The 25,567-nt window shown below is 41.5% G+C and overlaps 1 protein-coding gene and 1 long non-coding RNA gene across 11 annotated transcripts in view; one reads left to right on the forward strand and one right to left on the reverse strand.

The window, feature by feature from the left end:
- The window catches only part of LOC139184879 (uncharacterized), a 35,506-nt gene extending 10,567 nt beyond the window's left edge, over nt 1–24,939 (forward strand). For both annotated transcript variants that reach the window (XR_011568367.1, XR_011568366.1), the window contains one exon: nt 22,257–24,939. This is a non-coding gene — a long non-coding RNA (uncharacterized lncRNA). The remainder of the gene's footprint in view (nt 1–22,256) is intronic.
- Nucleotides 542–25,567, reverse strand: part of SLC17A5 (solute carrier family 17 member 5) — a 76,403-nt gene continuing 51,377 nt past the window's right edge. For 8 of the 9 annotated variants that reach the window (XM_019967036.2, XM_070795744.1, XM_070795741.1 and 5 more), the window contains 3 exons: nt 25,092–25,239; nt 12,434–12,524; nt 542–1,908 (listed from right to left, as the gene is read on the reverse strand). In XM_019967036.2, coding sequence (XP_019822595.1) covers nt 1,771–1,908; nt 12,434–12,524; nt 25,092–25,239 — 377 coding nt within the window. In that variant the 3' untranslated portion in view covers nt 542–1,770. The remainder of the gene's footprint in view (nt 1,909–12,433; nt 12,525–25,091; nt 25,240–25,567) is intronic. The other variant, XM_070795747.1, reaches the window with a different exon arrangement.

Consider the following 25,567-nt stretch of genomic DNA (forward strand, 5'->3'; position numbering starts at 1 on the left):
TATTTATTTATTTGGCCAGGTCTTAGTTGGGGCACACCGGATCTTTGATCTCTGCTGGGACATGTGGGATCTAGTTCCCTGAGTAGGGATCGAACTCTGGCCCCTAGCATTGTAAGTGCAGAGTCTTAGTCACTAGGACACCAGAGAAGTCCCTGGTATTTTTGCTTTTTAAAGGCTAGAGAAGGCTTTTGTGTGTCTTTGAGACAGAAGGGAAAGAACAAGAAGAGAGGTAGAGACTGAGGAAGCAAATTAAAGAGAAATTACTGAAGCAAGGTCTAGTGGAGGTGGAGAAGATATAATCACTGATGTAAGCATATGTTTTAGTGGGAAGAGTGGACCCTTTTGAGAGCAGGAAGGACAGGCTGATGGCCGTAGGGGTTTGTGATGCTGCATCACTCAGAGGACCAAGTATCCTGCCCAGGTGGTGGTAGAGATGCATGCAGAGGTCGACCAGTGATTTGAGGAAGATGGCAGAAAAGATGTAAAGTAGCCACTGTGGATACTAGAAGATATCATAGAACTGTCAGATCCCCCAAAAAAGTCATTCTGAAAAGGTTTATTTTGATTTATAAAAGAAATATCACCATAGCAACTTAAAGCTATTTACAGATTTAAAAATTAATTTACAGAATGTATACACATCATATTACATTAAATAGCTTTAGTTAAAACATTACAGGTAGTGTTGAACATACACAATGAAACATAAATCAAGTTCTAAATCACATAAATGCCCTCGAAGCATGCTCAAAACCACTGGAAGATGGTCCAGGAAAAACTGGAAAAATAAGATTTCAGAAATCAACACTAAAGATGATTACACCACCGGTTGCAGGTTATGTGGAAGTAGAAGTCACTTTAACCTTGAACTGCAACCAGATACTTAGGTGTAAGACAGAAAAAAATGTTTTTCTTCATTTTATATTTTAATTATTCTGATGTAGCTCCTAGAACACAGGACTTGAAGATTTATACTCTGATCCATGTGAAGGTAGGATCATCAAGGATGATGTTATATGTGGCTAATTAGGCATCACACTTTCTTTTGCAGATTACATGCGCTGGGAAGGGAAGGGAGAGGGTGCATGGAAATCATGACTGTGGATCGAGCTGTCGCTGTTGGCTCAGGGCTTCATCTACACATTAACAGCCCCAGGGGAAGAATACCATCCAAAGCCTTGGCACTGACCCTGGTCTTGGATGCTGCCTAAGTGCTGGGCACTGTCCCTGAAGCCAGAGAGGGGACGTGTGGCAGCTGCCTGGGCATGCTTCCCTCAGTGAAGTTGCCGGGCTGAATGATACAGTGGCTGCCAGCTACGTGAAGAGGCTAAAGTTTGAGACCTATGTGTCAGGGATTGCTGATGACAAATAATTTTTTGAGGAAGGTGTACAAAAACAGATGTTTAACAAGACCTGAGAATTATTATCCACCTTAATTAAGCAAAGGTATAGAAGGGTCTATTTCAGCTCATCTCTTTAGGTACGGTCTTATAAGTAAATAGAACTCCCCTATTGCGGGTTGCCTGACTTGCAGTCAGGTATGTGACCCTGAATTATAAGTTCCAGCAAACAGGTTAATAATAATTAAAAATAGCTAATTTTGCTTATATGGCAACTAGTGACATTTCATGATTACAAGCCTTACAAATCTAATACAGTATAATTTTTTCTTGTATATAGATTGCTTACACATTAAAATATCAAAGGCACTTTTAGGTTACATGATAAACAAAGATACATTAATAGAGACAGGATTATTTATTGGTTCCTTCAGTTTCTGTGTCCTCGGTGATCACTGATAGCCCAGTTTTGCACTTCACCTTTGGCGAATAGTGTGAAGAAAATGGCACCAAATACATTGATAGCAGCAGCGATGCAGAAAACAGTTTGCCATTCTCCAATAGTGTTCTGCAGAGAAAGAGAGAAAAAGATGCAAATGCAAAAATATCTTGTTTGTAGTTCACTTTTAAAAAAAGGTGGTGCCTCAAGACTGTTGTGACATAGCAGTAGCATTATTGGTAAAACCTGGACAACACAAATGTCCATCAACAGTCAACTTGTGGCATATGTATTCAATGGAATACTACACAGCAATGAGAATGAATGACCCACAACAACATAGATACAGCTCACAAAATGTTAAGCAAAAGAAGCCGGACACAAAAGAGTAGTGAGTGATTCTACTGATATAAAGCCAGTCAGACAAAGCTAATCTATGGTGTTAAGAAGTCAGGAGAGTGGTTCCTCTTGGTGGGGATGAAAGAGATAGGAAGGGCTACCTGGCCACTGTGCAAGGGAGATAACGTTCTGTTTCTTGATTGGGTGGGTGCGGGTTATGTGGATGTTTTAACTTTGTGAAAATTCGTCCTACTATGTACTTAGGATCTGTGCATTTTAAAAATGCATGTTATACTTCAAGAAAAAATTTACTAAAAATAAAACATTGGTATGTCCTCGAATCATGTGTTACTAGGAAAGTATTAGTATTATGCCAGCACATCACCTCCTAAGTTCTCACGTGGAATGTGTTAGGGGCAGATCAAGTGAGGATGAGTTAAGACAGACTTTGAAGTTCAAGTTTGAGACCTGGCTTGAAAGATCCTGCAGGGCTCTTGAAAGTGAAAGTGAAGTCGATCATTCGTGTCCGACTCTTTGCGACCCCATGGACTGTAGCCTACCAGGCTCCTCTGTCCATGGGATTTTCCAGGCAATAGTACTGGAGTGGATTGCCATTTCCTTCTCCAGGGGATCTTCCCAACCCAGGGGTTGAACCCAGGTCTCCCGCATTGTAGACAGATGCTTTACCGTCTGAGCCACCAGGGAAGTTGCAGGGCTCTTGAATGGCACACAACACATGACGTGGATGGGATTTGTCAGTGACAGATCAAAAAGATACAGTGTGTAATCCAGTACAAAAATATCCAGAAGTCTAATCATTATGAATTATGACATTTTTGCACAATAAAAATAATTTATGTAAAAAATATCCAGTAGTTATCTAAATCTCTGGGTCATGTGACTATCTTTAATAACTTTTTTTTTTTTGGATTTTCACATTTTCAGTGTAACCGGGGGCTACATTTGCAGCACTTAGAAAAGAAAAACAAAACAAACAGCAGAACTACCAATGAGGAAGAAAAAGGAAACCAGGAAGTTGGAAGCTGGCATGAAATGATTTATTTAGGAAAAAAGGAAAAAGAAAGGAGCACTCTGTGGTTAATTATGCTTATTTGAGATAGCTCAACATTCAGAAAATGAAGATCATGGCATCTGGTCCCATCACTTCATGGCAAATAGATGGGGAAACAGTGGAAATAGTGTCAGACTTTATTTTTTGGGGCTCCAAAATCACTGCAGGTGGTGACTGTAGCCATGAAATTAAAAGACGCTTACTCCTTGGAAGAAAAGTTATGACCAACCTAAATAGCATATTGAAAAGCAGAGACATTACTTTGCCTACAAAGTTCTTTCTAGTCAAGGCTATGGTTTTTCCTGTGGTCATGTATGGATGTGAGAGTTGGACTGTGAAGAAAGCTGAGCACCGAAGAATTGATGCTTTTGAACTGTGGTGTTGGAGAAGACTCTTGAGAATCCCTTGAACTGCAAGGATATCCAACCAGTCCATTCTGAAGGAGATCAGTCCTGGGATTTCTTTGGAAGGGATTATGCTAGAGCTGAAACTCCAGTACTTTGGCCACCTCATGTGAAGAGTTGACTCATTGGAAAAGACTCTGATGCTGGGTGGGATTAGGGGCAGGAGGAGAAGGGGACGACAGAGGATGGGATGGCTGTATGGCATCACTGACTCGATGGACGTGAGTCTGAGTGAACTCCAGGAGTTGTTGATGGACAGGGAGGCCTGGCATGCTGCAATTCATGGGGTCGCAAAGAGTCGGACACGACTGAGTAACTGAACTGAACTGAATTGAGATTAATGTATTTTGGTGAAAAAAATCTTAGAACTGCTGCTTAAATTTTAGGGACTATTTAGATATGGTTGCTAACAATGTGTTATCATCCTAGGGTAGAAGTCGGTCAGTAATTATAGTTATAAATCAGAGAGACAGGTTTAAGACAGTTTCTTAGGATTCCAAGACAAAGCTTCTCTGTGTGTGATCTACAGGATGAAATAACACTTCAGTGTTATCTGGAGGCAATGGGTGACTTAAAATCAATCAATAGTATCAGAAATTCACAAAGCTCCTAGTTTGCCTCTTAACAAAAAAATTCCACCAGTTTTTCAAGAATACTGTTTTGTCTGTAACAAAATTGAACCTCAGGCACACTCTGACCTTTTATTTCATTCTTCTTCTTCTTAATTTTTGGCCATGTCACACAGCTTGTGGGATCTCAGCTTGCGGACTGAACCTGAGCCACAGCAGTGAGTGCCAAATCCTAAGCACGGACTTCCAGGGAACTTCCTGTTTCATTATTTATTTATGTTCTGACTCATTCCACAAAATTTTGGTGGTTGTGCAGTAAACTTTAATTGTAAGTAATTACAATTGTAAAGGCAAATGTGCTTTTCCTTTAAAAAAAAAAAAATAATGGCCTTTTGAACTTCCCTGGTGGCACAGTGGGTGAGAATCTGCCAGCCAATGCAGAGGACACAGGTTCGATCCCTGGTCCAGGAAGATTCCACATACTGTGGAGCAACTAAACCTCTGGGTCACAACTACTGGACTGGGTCCGAGCTCTAGAGCCCTGGAACCACAACTGCTGAGCCTAGGTGCTGCAACTACTGAACTCGTACCTACAGCAAGAAGAGAAGCCACTGCAATGAGAAGCCCATACAACACAATAAAGAGTAGCTCCTGCCTGCCACAACTAGCAAAAACCCATGCACAGCGATGAAGACCCAGTACAACCAAAAAAATATAAAAGTATAAAAAAAATAGTAAATTACAAGAATGGCCTTCTAATAATATTAAACAAACGCTAAAACAACATATCTGAAATCCAGTTCATTTCCACTTTACAAACATTCAAGACTTGAATTCAGGAGTCTGTATCTTCCCAGCAGAAGTGCCAGGACTATTGAGAATGTATGGAATTACTCATGATAGTGTGTAAGCTAACCTAAGCTGACTTAGGTTCTTGTGTTGCCACAATGCTCCAGGAAGATAAGGCTAAACATCTGTGACCTGATCATGCTGAGATGTTTCAACATTCCTTTCCATTAAGTGAGAGAAAAGCATAACAAGGAGGCACTGATTCACGTGAGTAAGGAATTAGAAATGGTAGAGAGCGCCACCTGCAGTGAACACGAGAGTATTTGGTAATAAGACAATTTGTAGGCATAGCCTGAAAATCCTAAGGATTGGATAGTGTTAATTTCATCACAGAGACAGAAAATTAAGTCTATTTATAGAGATTTAAATAAGCCTCTTTTTTTTTTTTTTGCAGTCAGTAAATAAGCCTCTTGAAGAATCCAATTTCACTAGTCCTTTAGTTTTTCTTAAACAGTAAACTAGAGTTTGAAAGGGCCTTTGAGGTTGCTGAATTTGGTTTTTTATACAACTCAGAGTCCCTGCTTAGTGATCTGGCCTCAGGCGGCCATCTGGCTTCAGGGCAGACCAGCCCCGGGTCCATGGTATTTCCGGGGCAGTGCCTGGGCCCTGGGGGGGTGGGAGGGGCCCCTCCCACACCCTGGCTCACCCCTCCAGGCTCCGTCCCCACAAACTGGCTGTTCCCTTCTCTGTACCCAAAGCACTCTACACACATTTTTTTCTGCCTTCGTCACACTGTACATACAACCTTCAAATAATGAGAATTTGCAATTTTGCCTTCGAATCCTTTGTATCTGTCACACAAATAAGCACTCAAGAAGTGCCAGTTGACATAGGGAATTGATTACTGGCTAGATTGATCTTTCCCCTTTTGATTCCCCCTCTTCTCCTCCTGGCCGCCTCTATCTCCCTCCTACCTATTCTCTTCTCCATGTAACTCTGTGAACCTCTCTGGGTGTCCCTCACTGTGGAGAATCTTTTCACCATTAACCTAGATGTTTTATTATTGGTGCTGTATGGATGGAGAAGTCTTGAGGCTACTGTAAGAATAAGACTGAAAACCAGAGGCAGGAGGCTTAAGTCCAAAACCTGAGAACTCCAGAGAACTCCTGACTCCAGGGAATATTAATCGATAAGAGCTCATCCAAAAGCCTCCATACCTACACTGAAACCAAGCACCACCCAAGAGCCAACAACTTCCAGAGCAAGACATACCATGCAAATTCTCCAGCAATGCAGGAACATAGCCCTGAGCTTCAATATATAGGCTGCTCAAAGTCACACCAAACCCATAGACATCTCAAAACTCACTACTGGACACTTCATTGCACTCCAGAGAGAAGAAATCCAGCTTCACCCACCAGAACACCAACGCAAGCTTCCCAAACCAGGAAACCTTGACAAGCCACTTGTCCAGCCCCACCCACAGGGAGTAACCTCCACAATAAAGAGGAACCACAAACTGCCAGAATACAGAAAGGCCACCCCAAACACAGCAATCTAAACAAGATGAAAAGGCAGAGAAATAATCAGCAGGTAAAGCTCAGTTCAGTCGCTCAGTCGTGTCCGACTCTTTGCGACCCCATGAATCGCAGCACGCCAGGCCTCCCTGTCCATCAACAACTCCCAGAGTTTACTCAAACTCATGTTCATTGAGTCGGTGATGCCATCCAGCCATCTCATTCTCTGTCGTCTCCTCCTCCTCCTGCCTGCAATCCCTCCCAGCATCAGAGTCTTTTCCAATGAGTCAACTCTTCGCATGAGGCGGCCAAAGCACTGGAGTTTCAGCTTTAGCATCAGTCCTTCCAATGAACACCCAGGACTGATCTCCTTTAGAATGGACTGGTTGGATCTCCTTGCAGTCCAAGGGACTCTCAAGAGTCTTCTCCAACACCACAGCTCAAAAGCATCAATTCTTCGGTGCTCAGCTTTCTCCACAGTCCAACTCTCACATCCACACATGACCACAAGGACTCTTTAATATCCATAAATCAATCAGTGTAATATACCACATTAACAAATTGAAAGATAAAAACCATATAATTATCTCAATAGATGCAGAGAAAGCCTTTGACAAAATTCAACATCCATTTATGATAAAAACCCTCCAGAAAGCAGGATTAGAAGGAAAATACCTCAACATAATAAAAGCTATATATGACAAACCCACAGCCAACATTATCCTCAATGGTGAAAAACTGAAAGCATTTCCCCTAAAGTCAGGAACAAGACAAGTGTGCCCACTCTCACCACTACTATTCAACACAATTTTGGAAGTTTTAGCCACAGCAATCAGAGAAGAAAAAGAAATAAAAGGAATCCAGATTGGAAAATAAGAAGTAAAACTTTAACTGTTTGCAGATGACATGATCCTCTACATAGAAAACCCTAAAGACTCCACCAGAAAATTACTAGAGCTAATCAATGAATACAGTAAAGTTGCAGGATATAAAATTAACACACAGAAATCCCTTGCATTCCTATACACTAACAATGAGAAAACAGAGAAATTAAGGAAACAATTCCATTCACCATTGCAACGAAAAGAATAAAATACATAGGAATATACCTACCTAAAGAAACAAAAGACCTATATATAGAAAACTATGAAACACTGATGAAAGAAATCAAAGAGGACACAAATAGATGGAGAAATATACCATGCTCATGGATTGGAAGAATCAACATAGTGAAAATGAGTATACTACCCAAAGCAACCTATAGATTCAATTCAATCCCTATTAAGCTACCAGTGGTATTTTTCAGAGAACTAGAACAAATAATTTCACAATTTGTATAGAAATACAAAAACCTCGAATAGCCAAAGCAATCTTGAGAAAGAAGAATGGAACTGGACGAATCAACCTGCTTGACTTCAGGCTATACTACAAACCTACAGTCATCAAGACAGTATGGTGCTGGCACAAAGACAGAAATATAGATCAATGGAACAAAATAGAAAGCCCAGAGATAAATCCATGCACCTATGGACACGTTATTTCTGACAAAGGAGGCAAGAATATACAATGGAGAAAAGACAATCTCTTTAACAAGTGGTGCTGGGAAAACTGGTCAACCAGTTGTAAAAGAATGAAACTAGAACATTTTCTAACACCATATACACACAAAAAATTTTAAATGGATTAAAAATCTAAACGTAAGACCAGAAACTATAAAACTCCCAGAGGAAAACATAGGCAAAACACTCTCTGACATAAATCACAGCAGGATCCTCTATGACCCACCTCCCAGAGTAATGGAAATAAAAGCAAAAATAAACAAATGGGACCTAATCAAACTTAAAAGCTTTTGCACAATGAAGGCAACTATAAGCAAGGTGAAAAGACAGCCTTCGGGATGGGAGAAAATAATAGCAAAGGAAGCAACTCACAAAGAATTAATCTCAAAAATATACAAGGAACTCCTGCAGCTCAATTCCAGAAAAATAAATGACCCAATCAAAAAGTGGGCCAAAGAACTAAACAGACATTTCTCCAAAGAAGACATACAGATGGCTAACAAACACATGAAAAGATGCTCAACATCTCTCATTATCAGAGAAATGCAAATCAAAACCACAATGAGGTACCATCTCACGCAGGTCAGAATGGCTGCTATCCAAAAGTCCACAAACAATAAATGCTGGAGACGGTGTGGAGAAAAGGGAACCCTCTTACACTGTTGGTGGGAATGAAAACTAGTACAGCCACTACGGAGAACAGTGTGGAGATTCCTTAAAAAACTGGAAATAGAATTTGCCATATGACCCAGCAATCCCACTGTTGGGCATACACACCGAGGAAACCAGAATTGAAAGAGACACGTGTACCCCAATGTTCATCACAGCACTGTTTATAATATCCAGGACATGGAAGCAACCTAGATGTCCACTGGCAGACGAATGGATACGAAAGCTGTGATACATATACACAATGGAATATTATTCAGCCATTAAAAAGAGTACATTTGAATCAGTTCTAATGAGGTGGATGAAACTGGAGCCTATTATATAGAGTGAAGTAAGTCAGAAAGAAAAACACCAATACAGTATACTAACACATATATATGGAATTTAGAAAGATGGTAATGATAACCTTATATGCAAGACAGCAAAAGAGACACAGATGTATAGAACAGTCTTCTGGACTCTGTGGGAGAAGGTGAGGGTGGGATGATTAGGGAGAATGGGGTTGAAACGTATATTATTATATGTGAAACAGATTGCCAGTCCAGGTTCGATGCATGAGACAAGGTGCTCAGGGCTGGTACATTGGGATGACCCAGAGGGATGGGATGGGGAAGGAGGTGGGAGGGGGGTTCAGGATGGGGGACACATGTAAACCCATGGCTGATTCATGTCAATGTATGGCCAAAACCACTACAATATTGTAAAGTAATTAGCCTCCATTTAAAATAAATAAATTAAAAAAATAAAAAATAAAATAGAAGAGAGGAAGAAAACAAGAAGTGCCAGTTGAATATACATTTGACTGTTTCAGGGCTCACTAATTCACGGTGGTGGTGGTTTAGTTGCTAAGTCATGTCTGACTCTTTTTTTGAAATTTACTTATTTTGGCCTTGCTAGGTCTTTGTTGCTGCAGGGCTCTCTCCAGTTGGCGAGCGGGGACTACACTCTAGATGCAGGCTTCTCGTTGTGGTGGCTTCTCTTGTTGTGGAGCACAGGTTCCAGGTGCGTGGACTTGAGTAGCTATGGTGCACTGGCTGAGTTGCTCCGCAGCATGTGGGACTGTCCCAGACCAGGGATCGAACCCATGTCTCCTGCACTGGCAGGTGGGCTCTTTACCACTGGGCCACCAGGGAAGCCCTGTGTCTGACTCTTGCAACCTGATGGACTGTAATACACCAGGCTCCTCTGTCCACGGTCCTTCCCAGGCAAGAATACTGGAATGGGTTGCCATTTTCCTTCTCTAGGAGATCTTCCCAACCCAGGGATTGAACCTGTGTCTCCTGCATTGCAGGTAGATTATTTACTGCTGAGCCACCAGGGAAGCCCACTAAGTCATAGGGCAGCCCATTCCACACAGTAAAAGCTTTAAACAGAAAATTTGCTATTTATCTCCTCCTAACTCCTCTCTCAGAGAAGGCAATGGCAACCCACTCCAGTACTCTTGCCTGGAAAATCCCAAGGATGGAGGAGCCTGGTAGGCTGCAGTCCATGGGGTCGCTAAGAGTCAGACACGACTGAGTGACTTCACTTTCACTTTTCACTTTCATGTATTGGAGGAGGAAATGGCAACCCACTCCAGTGTTCTTGCCTGGAGAATCCCAGGGACGGCAGGGCCTGGTGGGCTGCCGTTTATGGGGTCACACAGAGTCGGACACAACTGAAGCAGCTTAGCAGCAGCAGCAGCAGCAACTTCTTTCTATCTGCTTTTGTGGAACTCTTGAGAGAAGTCACCATCTTTTGAATATGTGAAGACATCTATGCATGCCTGCTAAGTCACTTCAGTTGTGTCTGACTCTTTGTGACCCCATGGACTGTATGTAGCCTGCCAGGTTCCTCTGTTCATGGGATTCTCCAGTCAAGAATACTGGAATGAGTTGCCACACCCTCCTCCAGGGGATTTTCCCGACTCGGGGATTGAACCTGTGTCTCCTGCACTGCAGGCGGATTCTGTACCATTGAGTCACCAGGGAAGCCCAAAGACATCTATACATTTGCTAAATCTTCTGTTTTTCTAAACGTTCTTGATAATTTCAACTGTTTTTGTTCATTCGCACATGATTTCCTGATATCTTTGTGGTTCCACTTCTTGAATAATTCTACACTGCCAAATTTATTTGTTCAAACCAAAGACACAAGTCATGTATCTGCTCTAATATCACAACTCTTAAGGAGTTGCACGGGTTCAGTTACAAGATCTTCATTGTTCTATTGTTCTGTCTAAAATTCAGAGTGTTCTTTGAAATATACTTTCCCACCTACTAAGGCATTTAGCTTTTCATTGCTGTAAATAACTGCACAAGAATAGGCATTCAGCATTTTCAGTTTAGTTCAGTTCAGTCGCTCAGTCGTGTCTGACTCTTTGCGACTCCATGAATTGCAGCACGCCAGGCCTCCCTGTCCATCACCAACTCCCGGAGTTCACTCAGACTCACGTCCACTGAGTCAGTGATGCCATCCAGCCATCTCATCCTCTGTCGTCCCCTTCTCCTCCTGCCCCCAATCCCTCCCAGCGTAAGAGTCTTTGCCAATGAGTCAACTCTTCCCATTAGGTGGCCAAAGTACTAGAATTTCAGCTTTAGCATCAGTCTTTCCAAAGAACACCCAGGACTGATCTCCTTCAGAATGGACTGGTTGGATCTCCTTGCAGTCCAAGGGACTCTCAAGAGTCTTCTCCAACACCACAGCTCAAAAGCATCAACTCTTCGGTGCTCAGCTTTCTTCACAGTCCAACTTTCATATCCATACATGACCACTGGAAAAACCATAGCCTTGACTAGATGGACCTTTGTAGGCAAAGTAATGTCTCTGCTTTTGAATATGCTATCTAAGTTGGTCATAACTTTCCTTCCAAGGAGTATGCGTCTTTTAATTTCATGGCTGCAATCACCATCTGCAGTGATTTTGGAGCCCCCCAAAATAAAGTCTGACACTGTTTCCACTGTTTCCCCATCTATTTGCCATGAAGTGATGGGACCAGATGCCATGATCTTCATTTTCTGAATGTTGAGCTTTAACCCAACTTTTTCACTCTCCTCTTTCACTTTCATCAAGAGGTTTTTTAATTCCTCTTCACTTTCTGCCATAAGGGTGGTGTCATCTGCATATCTGAGGTTATTGATATTTCTCCCGGCAATCTTGATTCCAGCTTGTGCTTCTTCCAGCCCAGCATTTCTCATGATGTACTCTGCATATAAGTTAAATAAGCAGGGTGACAATATACAGCCTTGACGTACTCCTTTTCCTATTTGGAACCAGTCTGTTGTTTCGTGGCCAGTTCTAGCTGTTGCTTCCTGATCTGCATATAGGTTTCTCAAGAGGCAGGTCAGGTGGTCTGGTATTCCCATCTCTTTCAGAATTTTCCACAGTTTCTTGTGATCCACGTGGTCAAAGGCTTTGGCATAGCAGAAATAGATGTTTTTCTGGAACTCTCTTCCTTTTTCCATGATCCAGCGGATCTTGACAATTTGATCTCTGGTTCCTCTGCCTTTTCTAAAACCAGCTTAAACATCTGGAAGTTCACGGTTCATGTATTGCTGAAGCCTTGCTTGGAGAATTTTGAGCATTACTTTACTAGCGTGTGAGATGAGTGCAATTGTGCAGTAGTTTGAGCATTCTTTGGCATTGCCTTTCTTTGGGATTCAGCATTTCACCCTTAATTAAATATACTCGATATAGATGTGCAGTTTCAAATGAACTGTTTAGACCTTTTTGGTTTATAAGTAAGTTATCTACTTACCTCAGGAGTAAGACTTCTAGCAATGATGGGCCCAATCATTCCAGGAATAGTGGCAAAGGTATTTGTGATGCCCAGGAGAATACCAGCATACCTGCAGAGACATTTTCATAGAGGTTTATTAATGTGTTACACAGTTTTTTTGGGGGGAGGGTGGGAACTGAACTTGTCTGTACTCCCTGCAATGGAAGTGCAGAATCTTAACCACTGAACCACCAGGCAATTCCCTGTGTTACACAATTAAGTAGCTTCTGTCCATAGATAACTACATTCCTATGCTGTACTCTTGTGAAATTTTATGTCTAAATGCAATGTCTTACTGAAATAGGACTAAATAGTTAGCTGCTGAAAACCTTGTATTTCAATAGTTCTAACATCATATAGAGGAACACAGCCATTGAAATGATCTCTTTTACAGTGAAATGGAGACATGCTGAGATATGATTTTCATACAAGATGGTGTCTAGATAGGAAGCTTCATGTATCTTAAAACTTTTTAAGTTAAAAAAAGAATTTATTTCCCGATTACAAAATTTATGTCATTGTTAAAAATTTTAAATAAGAAAAATACTATGAAGAAAGTAAGATTACTTATAATCCTTCTATGCAGAGACAATCAACAGTAACATTTTGGTAAATATACTTTTTCCTGTATATATTTTAATATATCTAATAACATAACAATATATTATTATAGAAATGAGATATCAAGCACAGTTTCACAACTTATTTGTTGAACTTATTACATATCTTCCTGTAGCTAAATCCCTGCATATTGTCCTAGAAATTGATAAACTGAGTTTATAAATACTGTGTGTATATGACAAAAATGCCTATTGATAAAAATTCTTTTCAGAATCTTTATTGTCCTCAAAGCTGGTACTTCATGTTTTAAGAGGTAATCATTCTCTAATTCAAGTTTGCTAATTTTGACCCCATAGTCTCCCTGAAAACTCATGTTTTATTCTCCTTTATTATTTCCAGTGCAACATATATGCTAATTCAATATATGCTGACCAGAGAAATGGTGTGTGACCCGCAGTTGGTCAGGTCCCACGCCTGGTCCTATGGGGCTCTGGCTGCACTGGCTGCTGGAGCTTTGTCCCCTGGAGACAAAGGGACAAAGTACCTTCTCCTGGGACTTGATTCTGAAGGATTATACAGTATGTAACATTTTGGATTACATGCTAGGGTTGCTGAACAGTATTCTAAGTTGTGTGTATTAAAGGAAAAACTTGGGATTTTGTCTTGCAGATGGCCCTACAACTCTAAATTTTGTAGACTGAGGCATCATTTGATATAGTCCTATGTGGCTCAGATGGTAAAGCGTCTGCCTGCAATGTGGGAGACCTGGGTTTGATCCCTGGGTTGAGAAGATCCTCTGGAGAAGGAAATGGCAATCGACTCTAGTTCTCTTGCTTGGAAAATCCCATGGACAGAGGAGCGTGGTAGGGTACAGTCCATGGGGTTGCAAAGGGTCAGACATGACTGAGAGAGTTCACTTTCACTTTATCTCCCCTGTATTTCCTGTACACTGGTAGTATCTATGGGCTTCTTTGGTGGCTCAGATGGTAAAGAATCTGCTTGCAGTGCAGGAGACCCAGGTTCAATCCCTGGGTCAGAAAGATTCCCTGGAGAAGGGAATGGCAGGCAACCCACTGCAGTACTCTTGCCTGGAGAATTCCATGGACAGAGGAGCCTGGCAGACTACAGTCCATAGGGTCGTGGCAGACTACAGACTTGAGATCCTAGAGGGTTCACTATATTTAGGTTTGATATTTTTAGCATGAAAACTCAATGGTGGTGGTAGAGTTAAAAATTAGTTAATCAAGTAAATTAAGTTGTTTTTTATAAAAGTCACCTGTGCTGTGTGCAGTGCTTAGTCACTCAGTCGTGTCTGACTCTTTGCGACCTCATGGACTGTAGCCCGCCAGCCTCCTCTGTCCATGGGGATTCTCCAGGTAAGAATACTGGAGTGGGTTGATAGGCCCTTCTCCAGGGGATCTTCCCAACCCAGGGATCGAACCCAGGTCTCCCACATTGCAAATGGATTCTTTACTATCTGAGCCACAAGGGAAGCCCACGAATACTGGAGTGGATAGCCTATCCCTTCTCCAGGGGATCTTTCCCACCCAGGACTTGAAATGGAGTCTCCTGCATTGCAGGTGGATTCTTTACCAGCTGAGCTACCAGGGAAGCCCAAAAGCCACCAAGTTATATACAAAGGCCAATTAGAGACTTTCAACTTTTTAATGAGATAATCAGTGATATTATAAAATAAAATTGTGGTCAAAATTAAAGAAGCTTGGTATTAATTAGACCATAAAGTATTATTGTGGGATGATACTGTTTCCGTTAGGTTTAGGATCCTCAGTACCTCGGTTGCAGACCGCTGATCTGAAATTCCTTGCCCCATTTTAGACGTGGAAAAGTGCCTGCTACGGACAGAATTGTGTCCTCCCCCAACCCACACTTCCAATGTGACTATATTTGGAGACAGGGCTTTTAAGAAGTAATTGAGGTTAAATGAGGTCATAAAGATAGGCTCCCAACCTAATAGGCTTGGTGGCCTTACCAGGAAAGGATGAAAGGCAGATTGCTCTCTCTGTTTCTGTGAGCTCCTATCGAGGAGAGGCCGCATGAGGACATAGTGAGAAGGTGACTGTCTGCAAACCAGGAGGGCAGCCCTCACCAGAACGCAACCCAGCAGGCACCCTGACCTCAGACTTCTAGCCTCCAGAATTGTGAGAAGATCAATTTCTGTTTTTCAAGCTACTCAGCCACATGGTGTTTTTATGGCATCCTGAGTTGATCGACACAGTGCCTAAATAAAATATCCTGCTGAACCCAATTCAGTTATCTGGAAACATCACAAATTTTTATATTGAAAACTGATTACACAGTGTGCAACAACAAACGAAAGAGCTCAGAGCTTTTTGGCTTATGCCCTTTAGGGAGCAGATCTTAAATTAACCAAGCTTGGCAGAACTTGTCCTTTTTTTTTTTTTTTTAAAGCATTAACACCTTGGCAGTAGGAGGAACTGACTGCAGTGTTGCCAGGCCTTTTCAGTGACAGATATTAAGTGCAGATGAATGTTGTGAAATTCTAAATGTCAGCACCAAGAAGCTCATTCAAATACTTATATTACACTGGGCAAGAAAGGCCATGAAAGATTGATGAGAGCCTGGGGGAAAGAAATTGTTGTATGGACTCAGTCTGGATTCTGTGCTACTGGAGTCTTAGAATTCTGTGGGATTAATAGTTAAAAATCTATTCAAATCCTTTGAAATCTGAGTAACAAAATTATCCATAGAAAATATATATTTTAGTCCACAGAAGAAAAGGCTTAAAAAATACCATGTCAACATATATTTACATGCTAACAGGACTGATTGCCTGTTGAAAAACCTTATGCCAGGCAGGGTTCTAAGTAGTTTTTATATCTTATCCCACTTTAACAGTAAAATGAACCCCAAGAGGAAGGTTATCTTTACTCTATAGATAAGAAAGAAATAAAGACTATAAAATGTTACTCAATTTGTCTGGTTCCAAATCAGTACTTAATATTGGAATGTTATAATCTAAATGCTGGGGCTTGTAGCAAAAAATTAAGCATGAGAAAACTGATCTTTCCTACATTCTGAATTCAGTGATGACTGTTTTCAATAAGGCATTGTTACAGATATATAAAATATCCATTAACAGAGGAATGGATAAAGAAGATGTGGTACAAAAAAAACAAAAACAAAAAAAAGAAGATGTGGTACATATGTTTAATGGAATATTACTCAACCATAAAAAAGAAAGAAATAATGCCATTGTAGGGCATTATGGATGGGCATGTGGAATCTAAAAAAAAGGTACAGATGAACTTATTTACAAAACAGAAATAGAGTCACAGATGTAGAAAAAGACTTATTTTTACTGGGAGGGGAAAGGAGAAGGATAAACTGTGAGACTGGGACTGACATACATGTACTGCTGCTGCTGCTGCTGCTGCTAAGTCGCTTCAGTCGTGTCCGACTCTGTGCGACCCCATAGACGGCAGCCCACCAGGCTCCCCCGTCCCTGGGATTCTCCAGGCAAGAACACTGGAGTGGGTTGCCATTTCCTTCTCCAATGCATGAAAGTGAAAAGTGAAAGTGAAGTGGCTCAGTCATGTCCAACTCTTAGCGGCCCCATGGACTGCAGCCCACTAGGCTCCTCCGTCCATGGGATTTTCCAGGCAAGAGTACTGGAGTGGGGTCCCATTGCCTTCTCTGATACATATACTACTATATATAAAAAAGATAACTAGTAAGGCTCTACTACATAGCACAGGGAAGTCTACTCAATACTGTATAATGACCTACACGGGAAAATAATCTAAAGAAGAGAGGATATATGGATACATATAATAGATTCATATACATATACAGCAAATTGATTCACTTTGCTGTCCAACTAATACAACATTGTAAATCAACTGGACTCCAACATAAATAAAAAACAACAACTATAGTTTATTATTTTAACCTCCTTGAGGATAGAATCTGGGTGTGCCCAGGACACATACCACTTTGGACAGTAGATGCTCAATAAATAATCTGTTGAATACATTTTTAAAAATTACGTCTTATTTCCCCACAATTTATTGAGTATTCTCAGAGTAAGAGGGAACAGGATGAACTAAAATTGTTGATTATGAAGATACTCCTCAAATGTGTAAGAAATACATCACTCACCCTAATGTCTTCCTTGGAACATAGTCGATTCTTATCACAGTTTCTAACCAATTATAACTATAATGGATGAAGGAGATCCAACAGTTCAAGCCATTTTAATAGTAAACACCAACTATTGCTGTCATCCGCCCATCCATCTATTCATTTAACAAATAATTCTTAAATTTTATTTATTTATTTATGTTTGGTCGAGCTGGGTCTTCACTGCTGTGTGGCATTTCTCTGGCTGTGGTGAACAGGTGCTATGCTTCACTGCAGTTCATGGGCTTCTCACCGTGGTGGCTCACTTAACAAAAAATTCCTAAGTATGTCATTTGTGTCCACCACTACAGAGGACTCTCATGTCCAGTAATGAATTAAACATAGTTCTTGTTCTCAAGGAGCTCACAGTTTACTTAATGAGAAAAACTATGGGTCAAAAATGTAATACAACCTAGTCACCACAATAATGGGCTTCCCAAGTGGCTCAGGAGTACATCAAGGCTGTATATTGTCACCCTGCTTATTTAACCTATATGCAGAGTACATCATGAGAAATGCTGGGCTGGAAGAAGCACAAGCTGGAATCAAGATTGCTGGAAGAAATATCAATAACCTCAGATATGCATATGACACCACCCTTATGGCAGAAAGTGAAGAGGAACTAAAAAGCCTCTTGATGAAAGTGAAAGTGGAGAGTGAAAAAGTTGGCTTAAACCCAATATTCAAAAAACAAAGATCACAGCATCTGGTCCCATCACTTCATGGCAAATAGATGGGAAACAATGGAAACAGTGACAGACTTTATTGTCTTGGGCACCAAAATCACTGCAGATGGTGACTGCAGCCATGAAATGAAAAGACACTTGCTCCTTGGAAGAAAAGCTATGCCAAATGTAGACAGCATATTATAAAGCAGAGATATTACTTTGCCAACAAAAGTCTGTATAGTCAAAGCTATGGTTTTCCCAGTAGTCATGTTTGGATGTGAGAGTTGGACCATCAAGACTTGGACATAAAGTGCCAAAGAATTGATGTTTTTGAACTGTGGTGTTGGAGAAGACTCTTGAGAGTACCTTGGACTGCAAGGAGATCAAACCAGTCAATCCTAAAGGGAATCAGTCCTGAATATTCATTGGAAGGACTGATGCTGAAGCTGAAGCTCCAATACTTTGGCCACCTAATGTGAAGAGCTGACTCACTAGAAAAGACTCGGATGCTGGGAAAGATTGAAGGTAGGAAGAGAAGGGGATGACACAGGATGAGATGGTTGGATGGCATCACCAACTCAATGGACATGAGTTTCGGCAAGCTCCGAGAGATAGTGGAGGACAGGGAAGTCTGGTGTGCTGCAGTGCATGGGGTCTAAAAGAGTTGGCCACGACTGAGTGACTGAAAAACAACAACAGGTGGTTCAGTGGGTAAAGAATCTGCCTGCCAGTGCAGCAGGTGCAGGGGATGTGGGTTCTATTCCTGGATTGGGAATATCCCCTGGAGGCGGGCATGGCAACCCACTCCAGTAGTACTCCTGCCTGGAGAATTCCATGGACAGAGGAGCCTGGCAGGCTACAGTCCATAGGGTCACAAAGAGTTGGACACGACTGAAGTGACTGAGCATGCATGCATCATCATGGGTATCTTCTTTACTCTTCAGGTCTAATCTATTGTCAAGTCACTTCTACCGTATTTACAAAGATCTCAACTCTATCTACCTCTTTACATCTTCTATCTCCATTCCAGGCCATCACCACCTCCTACCTGGGTTACTGCAATAGCCTCCTAATTGGTTTTCTCTGCTTGTATTTGTTCACACAAGAGTGACATTAAAAGTGACCAGAGAAGGTCACTTCCTACTTGCTTTGAATACAATTTAAAATACTTACTATAGCCATGCTTCAGCAATATGTGAACTGTGAACTTCCTGATGTTCAAGCTGGTTTTAGAAAAGGCAGAGGAACCAGAGATCAAATTGCCAACATCTGCTGGATCATGGAAAAAGCAAGAAAGTTCCAGAAAAAACATCTATTTCTGCTTTATTGACTATGCCAAAGCCTTTGACTGTGTGGATCACAATAAACTGTGGGAAATTCTGAAAGAGATGGGAATACCAGACCACCTGACCTGCCTCTTGAGAAATCTGTATGCAGGTCAGGAAGCAACAGTTAGAACTGGACATGGAACAACAGACTGGTTCCAAATAGGAAAAGGAGTACGTCCAGGCTGTATATTGTCACCCTATTTATTTAACTTATATGCAGAGTACATCATGAGAAAAGCTGGATTGGAAGAAACACTAGCTGGAATCAAGATTGCTGGGAGAAATATCAATAACCTCAGATATGCAGATGACACCACACTTATGGCAGAAAGTGAAGAGGAACTCAAAAGCCTCTTGATGAAAGTGAAAGTGGAGAGTGAAAAAGTTGGCTAAAGCTCAACATTCAGAAAACGAAGATCATGGCATCCGGTCCCATCACTTCATGGGAAATAGATGGGGAAATAGTGGAAACAGTGTCAGACTTTATTTTTTGGGGCTCCAAAATCACTGCAGATGGTGACTGCAGCCATGAAATTAAAAGACACTTACTCCTTGGAAGAAAAGTTATGACCAACCTAGACAACATATTAAAAAGCAGAGACGTTACTTTGCCAACAAAGGTCCGTCTAGTCAAGGCTATGGTTTTTCCTGTGGTCATGTATGGATGTGAGAGTTGGACTGTGAAGAAGGCTGAGCGCCAAAGAATTGATGCTTTTGAAGTGTGGTGTTGGAGAAGACTCTTGAGAGTCCCTTGGACTGCAAGGAGATCCAACCAGTGCATTCTGAAGGAGATCAGCCCTGGGATTTCTTTGGAGGGAATGATGCTAAAGCTGAAACTCCAGTACTTTGGCCACCTCATGCCAAGAGTTGACTCATTGGAAAAGACTCTGATGCTGGGAGGGATTGGGGGCAGGAGGAGAAGGGGATGACAGAGGATGAGATGGCTGGATGGCATCACTGACTCGATGGACGTGAGTCTGGGTGAACTCCGGGAGTTGGTGATGGACAGGGAGGCCTGGTGTGCTGTGATTCATGGGGTCGCAAAGAGTCGGACACGACTGAGCGACTGAACTGAACTGAACTGAACTGATAGGCCCCTACTTACTCCCCAGTGGCCTTCTTCCCTGCATCTCAGCCACAGGTGACCTCTCAGTTAAGTGAAATATAGAGTTTTGGAATGAATGTCTATGTGCTTCCAAAGTTCATATGTTGAAGTCTTGACCCTCAATGTGATTGCATTTGGAGACAGGCTCTTTACGAGGTGATAGAGGTTAAATGAGATCATAAGGAGCAGGACTCTCATTTGACAAAGCTGATGCCCTTATAAGAAGAGTGAGAGACATCAGAGCTCTCTGCACACACCCATGCACACGTACCCAGGGAAAGGCCATGTGAGCACAGAGCAAGGAGTTGGCCCTTCTGCAAACCAGGAAGAGTGCTCACCAGAAACCAAGGTGTTGGCACCTTGATGGGAATTCTTGCCTCTAGAACTGTAAGAAAATTTCTGTCGTTTAAGGTACTCAGTCTGTGTGTTTTATTCTGGCAGCCCAAGCAGACTGAGACACACACCAATTTCCTCTTCCTGCCATGTAAATTCTCCTGTCAAGAACACTACTTCCTTTTTGCCTAACTTCTTGCTTATCTTTGAGGCTTTAGCTTAAATAAGTATCAGTTCCTCAGAGAGACCTTCTCTTGCTCCCTGATCTGCCTTATGCCCCCTATTATATTCTCTTACTTTCTCTTCAAAAAGTTAGTTTTTATTTGTTTCTTTCATGTCTACCACCCTAGACTAAGAGTTCCACAGGCCAGGGCTGGGCTGTGTTGGCTGACACTTAGTAGGTGGGCACGTGATAAGCATTTGCTGAAAGAATGAATTCATAACTTATTACAATTATTTTTTATTGTTTCTTTCCCAAACTAGACTGATTGCCTTGTGAGCAGGAGCTGGGTTTTATTCTCTATAGTGCCCTGTGGAGGGTTGAATGTACAACTGGTACTATACAGACATTTGTTGTATGCACTAGAGGACTGGGCCAGCCCTGGGCCTCATGCTTGAAAGCACAGGGATATAAAGGATCCTTTAGATCCCTGAGGATCTAAAGATGCAGATTCTGGTTCACTAAGTCTGGAGAGATGCCTGAGAATCTGCATTTTGCACAAGCTCTCATGTAATGATGCCAGTGGTCCATGGACCAGAGTCCTCATAGATAAGAATACTCTAAATCTTTCCTAGTTCTAACTTTCTATGATAAAACTATACACTGTATCAACTATACACGTATACCCTGCATGTACGAACTATGCACTGTATACCCTGATGTACGAACTGTGCACTGTAGTTTACAAAAACAATGTCACCCGTTTAACTTACTTCCAGGGAAATCCTTTCCAGATTCCTTTTCTAATCAATCGCATAAGGGAACATATTTCAGTCCTTTAATTATTGCTATGCCTTGAATCCTTTTCTGTAATGAGACTTAGTCTACTTTGTAAATACCACGTCTACCTCAAGTCCCGAGCAGAGATGTGTTTAGGCCTTTGGGCTCCTGCTTAGGCCCATCTGCTGAAAAGGCTTCTTACACCTTCACTCCTTTTATGTCAATGGGCTCTTAATTATTTCAGTTACGTTTGTATCCGATCTTTCAAACTGTCACTATATTTAACAAGGTTTTCTTGAGGTTAATTTACTTTTCAAGTCTTCTTCTCTTTCCTCACTATGTTAAGCTCCTTTAGTTTAGTTTTGTTTTTTTTTAATTAAAAAAATTTTTTTTGGTTGCCCTGCACGGCATGTTGGATCTTATTAACAGCCCCCTTAACAGGGATTGAACTTGTGCACCCTGCACTAGAAGTGAGGAGCCTTAACCACTGGACCACTGGGGAATTCTAAAACTCCTTTAGTTCTAAACTCAACAACATGTATACTTAACATTTTCTAGCTTGTAAAGTTCACAAAATTCTTCCCCTGTTTCTCATAAGAAAGAGCATTAAAGCAAAGTGTTGATTGACACACAGTAAGGTCAATACACAAACAGGTTTTTAGAAAGGATTTTGTCATGATACTGAATACGAAAATCTGTTTTCCAGGCTTCCCTGGTGGCTCAGCGGTAAAGAATCTGCCTGCCAACGCAGGAGACACCGGTTTGATCCCTGGTCCTGGAAGATCCCAGTACCGGGGAGCAACTAAGCCCGTGCACCCCAACTATTATGCCTGCGCTGTAAAGCCCAGGAGCTGCAACTACTGAAGGCCACGTGCCCAAGAGCTCTGTTCTGCAGCGAGAGAATCCATCACAACGAGAAGCCTGCACACCGCAACCAGAGTAGGCCCCACTTGCCACAACTCGAGGAAAGCCCACACAGCAGCAAAGACCCAGCACAGCCAAAAATAAATACATAAAATAAAATGATAAAAAAAGAAAATCTATTTTCCGTCTTCCATGCATGTAATTGATTGACAGCACTGCCGATGGCCCTGCACAGCACTGCCGGGGGTCAACAGGACAGACTTGGGCCCTGGACCCTCAGAGGTGACAGCACCAGAGCTTTTGCTTGGCTATCTTTTGTTTCAAATCGTTTCTTGGCCCAATACCCACATGTCACTCGTTTTCTTTCCTCGGTTCCCCACTGTTAAGGGTATGTAGATGGAAGCTCCTATTTTTTTTTTAGCATGATCATGTACATCAAGCACTCAACAGCTATGGATTGGGGGTGCTTCTCCTTGTGTAGAAGTTGTGATATGGATATATAAGATGTCTCAGTCTGAGAAAGCTCCTAAACAGACTAGGGCGAGAAGAAAGAGAAGAGTTACATTCAGAAATAATTACAAATTAAGCTATGATATCCAGCATAAAATTATAAACTGAGAAAAGGAAGAGAGAAAAAAGCACAAGGGTCTGGAAAGGCTTAATGAAGAACTGGGATGTGAGCTGGGAAGGATTCATACGGGTGGGGAGGAAAGGAGATGGACCAGAGGCTGAGAATGAATCCCAGTGGAAGGCGTTGTGGACAGCAGACAGGACTCTGCCTGGAGCCAGGCATACAAAGACTCTGATCCTGCGGTGCCTTCTTGGACTTCTTATACAAAACAAGAGACTGGATTAGAATGATTTCAAAGGTCCATGCAAGTTCTATGAGCATCAGTTTATTGGTGCTTATCTAGAAGTATTTATTGAAGGGATGGGAAACTGAGGATTAATAGGAATAGGAAGATTCTGGGGTAATCTAGGTGTGAAAAAATGGGGCTAAGGGGTAGGAGACTACTTGTCTTTTCTCTAAAAATAAATTCATATTCATTATTTTAAAAACATTAAGTGCACCGAATCCTCTGGGTTAAAATATTCACACAGTCCCCCCCCTCTACCTTCTATCAACTGGCACAAAAGAATTCTAGAAGAATGTGGCCCAAAGAATACTTCCAGAGAAATAGCTATTGAAAGAATTCTGGGCTTAAAAGTAGGATCCTAGGGGAAGTTTTGCCTCTATCATGTATTAGCTGGGCGATACAAGATGAGTCACTTGACTTCTCTGAATCTGAGTTTTCTCAGTCATAAAATAGGTCAAGAATTCCTTTCTCAAAGGAATGCTTTGAGGATCAAACAAGATAATGTTTGTGAAGAGGGTTTATATGCTATCAAGTACTAAACAAATATATTTGCACATAGGTAAGATGGACAGGGAGGCCTGGCGTGCTGCGATTCATGGGGTCGCAGAGTCGGACACGACTGAGCGAGTGAACTGAACTGAACTGAACTGAAGATCATAACTGGACAAACAACTTGGTCTGGTCTTGGGCATTCATCCAACCAACTAAATGCTTACCGTGGCCAAGCTCCATGGTGAGCCCTGAGAACGTTAAGACTCTGAAGAACTCTGCCTTCACTGAGGTCCTATTCTAGCTGGGTGGTGTATATAATGTTTTTACAGAGGTGATGATAGTTAAACGTTTAAATTTAAAAACAACTTCATGCTTTAATTATTATGTAAACTGAAACTTTGTTTAAAGATTTAAGTCAGTCTTAGGGCAGTCAAATTCATAGACACAAGAAAATAGAAGGGCAGTTGCCAGGGAGCGGGGGTGAGGGAGGAAGAATGGGAGTTAGTGTTTAATGGGTCCAGGCTCTCAGCTTGGGAATATAAAAAAGAGTTCTGGAACGTGCTTCCCTGGTGGTTCTGTGGTAAAGAATCTGCCTGCCAGTGCAGGACACGTGGGTTCGATTCCTGGTCCAGGAAGATCCCCTGTGCCTCGGGGCAGTTGAGTCTGTGTGCCACAACTGCTGAGCCAGCACGCACCCTAGAGCCCTTGTTCCACAAAAAAAGCCAACGCAATGAGAAGCCAGCACACTGCAACCAGAGAGCAGAACTTGCTCTCCTCAACTAGAACAAAGCCTGAGCAGCAATGAAGAACCAGCGTGACTAAATAAAGAAATAAATATTAAAAAAAAAAAAAAGAGTTCTTGAATGGATCATGTTGATGGTTGCATGACAATGTGAATGGATGCACTTAATGAAGGGATACTTAGGAAATTTGGAATGGACATATAGACTCTGCTATATGTAAAATGGATAACCAACAAGGACCTACTCTGTAGCACAAGGAACTCTGTTCAATGTTATTTGGAAGCCTGGGTAGGAGGGGGTTTTGGGGGAGAATGGATACATGTATATATTTGGCTGAGTCCCTTTGCTGTTCCCCTGAAACTTTCACGACATTTTTAATTGGCTATATCCTAGTACAAAATTAAAAGTTCAAAAATAAATAAATAAAAATACATTAGAATTTCTAAGATATTTTAAAAATGGTATCAATAGTAAAGTTTATGTTATGCATAATTCACTACAATTAATGATTAATAATGATCAAATGATTAATAATTTAAATAATAACTTAAAGCTAATCTGAACCAATCTTAAATCAGTACTTACGAAGGAGCAATGTCCAGATGATTAATGCTAAATCCAGAAGAGCAAAAGCCTCCCAGTGTTGTTGATATGGTTAGGAATGCAACAGCCAAGGAATAATCACAGCCTATAAATCCTGCAGCGACCAGGAATATCGCAGGTCCAATCATCCCTGGAGTTAAAACGTTACAGAAAGAAAAAAACAAGCCCCAGCATTAGTATTTGCTTGCTGTTTAATACAGCATAAATCTGAGATTTGATATTACTGCCACCTACTGTAGAAACATTGTACTGCCTGGAAGACTCAGCTTCAATTATAGTTTCATAAATAAAGGAAATCAGTCCTGAATATTCATTGGAAGGACTGATGCTGAAGCTGAAACTCCAATACTTTGGCCACCTGATGTGAAGAACCGACTCATTTGAAAAGACCCTGATGCTGGGAAAGATTGAAGGCGGGAGGAGAAGGGGACGACAGAGGATGAGATAGTTGGATGTCA

Source organism: Bos indicus, chromosome 9 (genome assembly GCF_029378745.1).
Source record: "Bos indicus isolate NIAB-ARS_2022 breed Sahiwal x Tharparkar chromosome 9, NIAB-ARS_B.indTharparkar_mat_pri_1.0, whole genome shotgun sequence".
NCBI classification, from domain to species: domain Eukaryota; kingdom Metazoa; phylum Chordata; class Mammalia; order Artiodactyla; family Bovidae; genus Bos; species Bos indicus.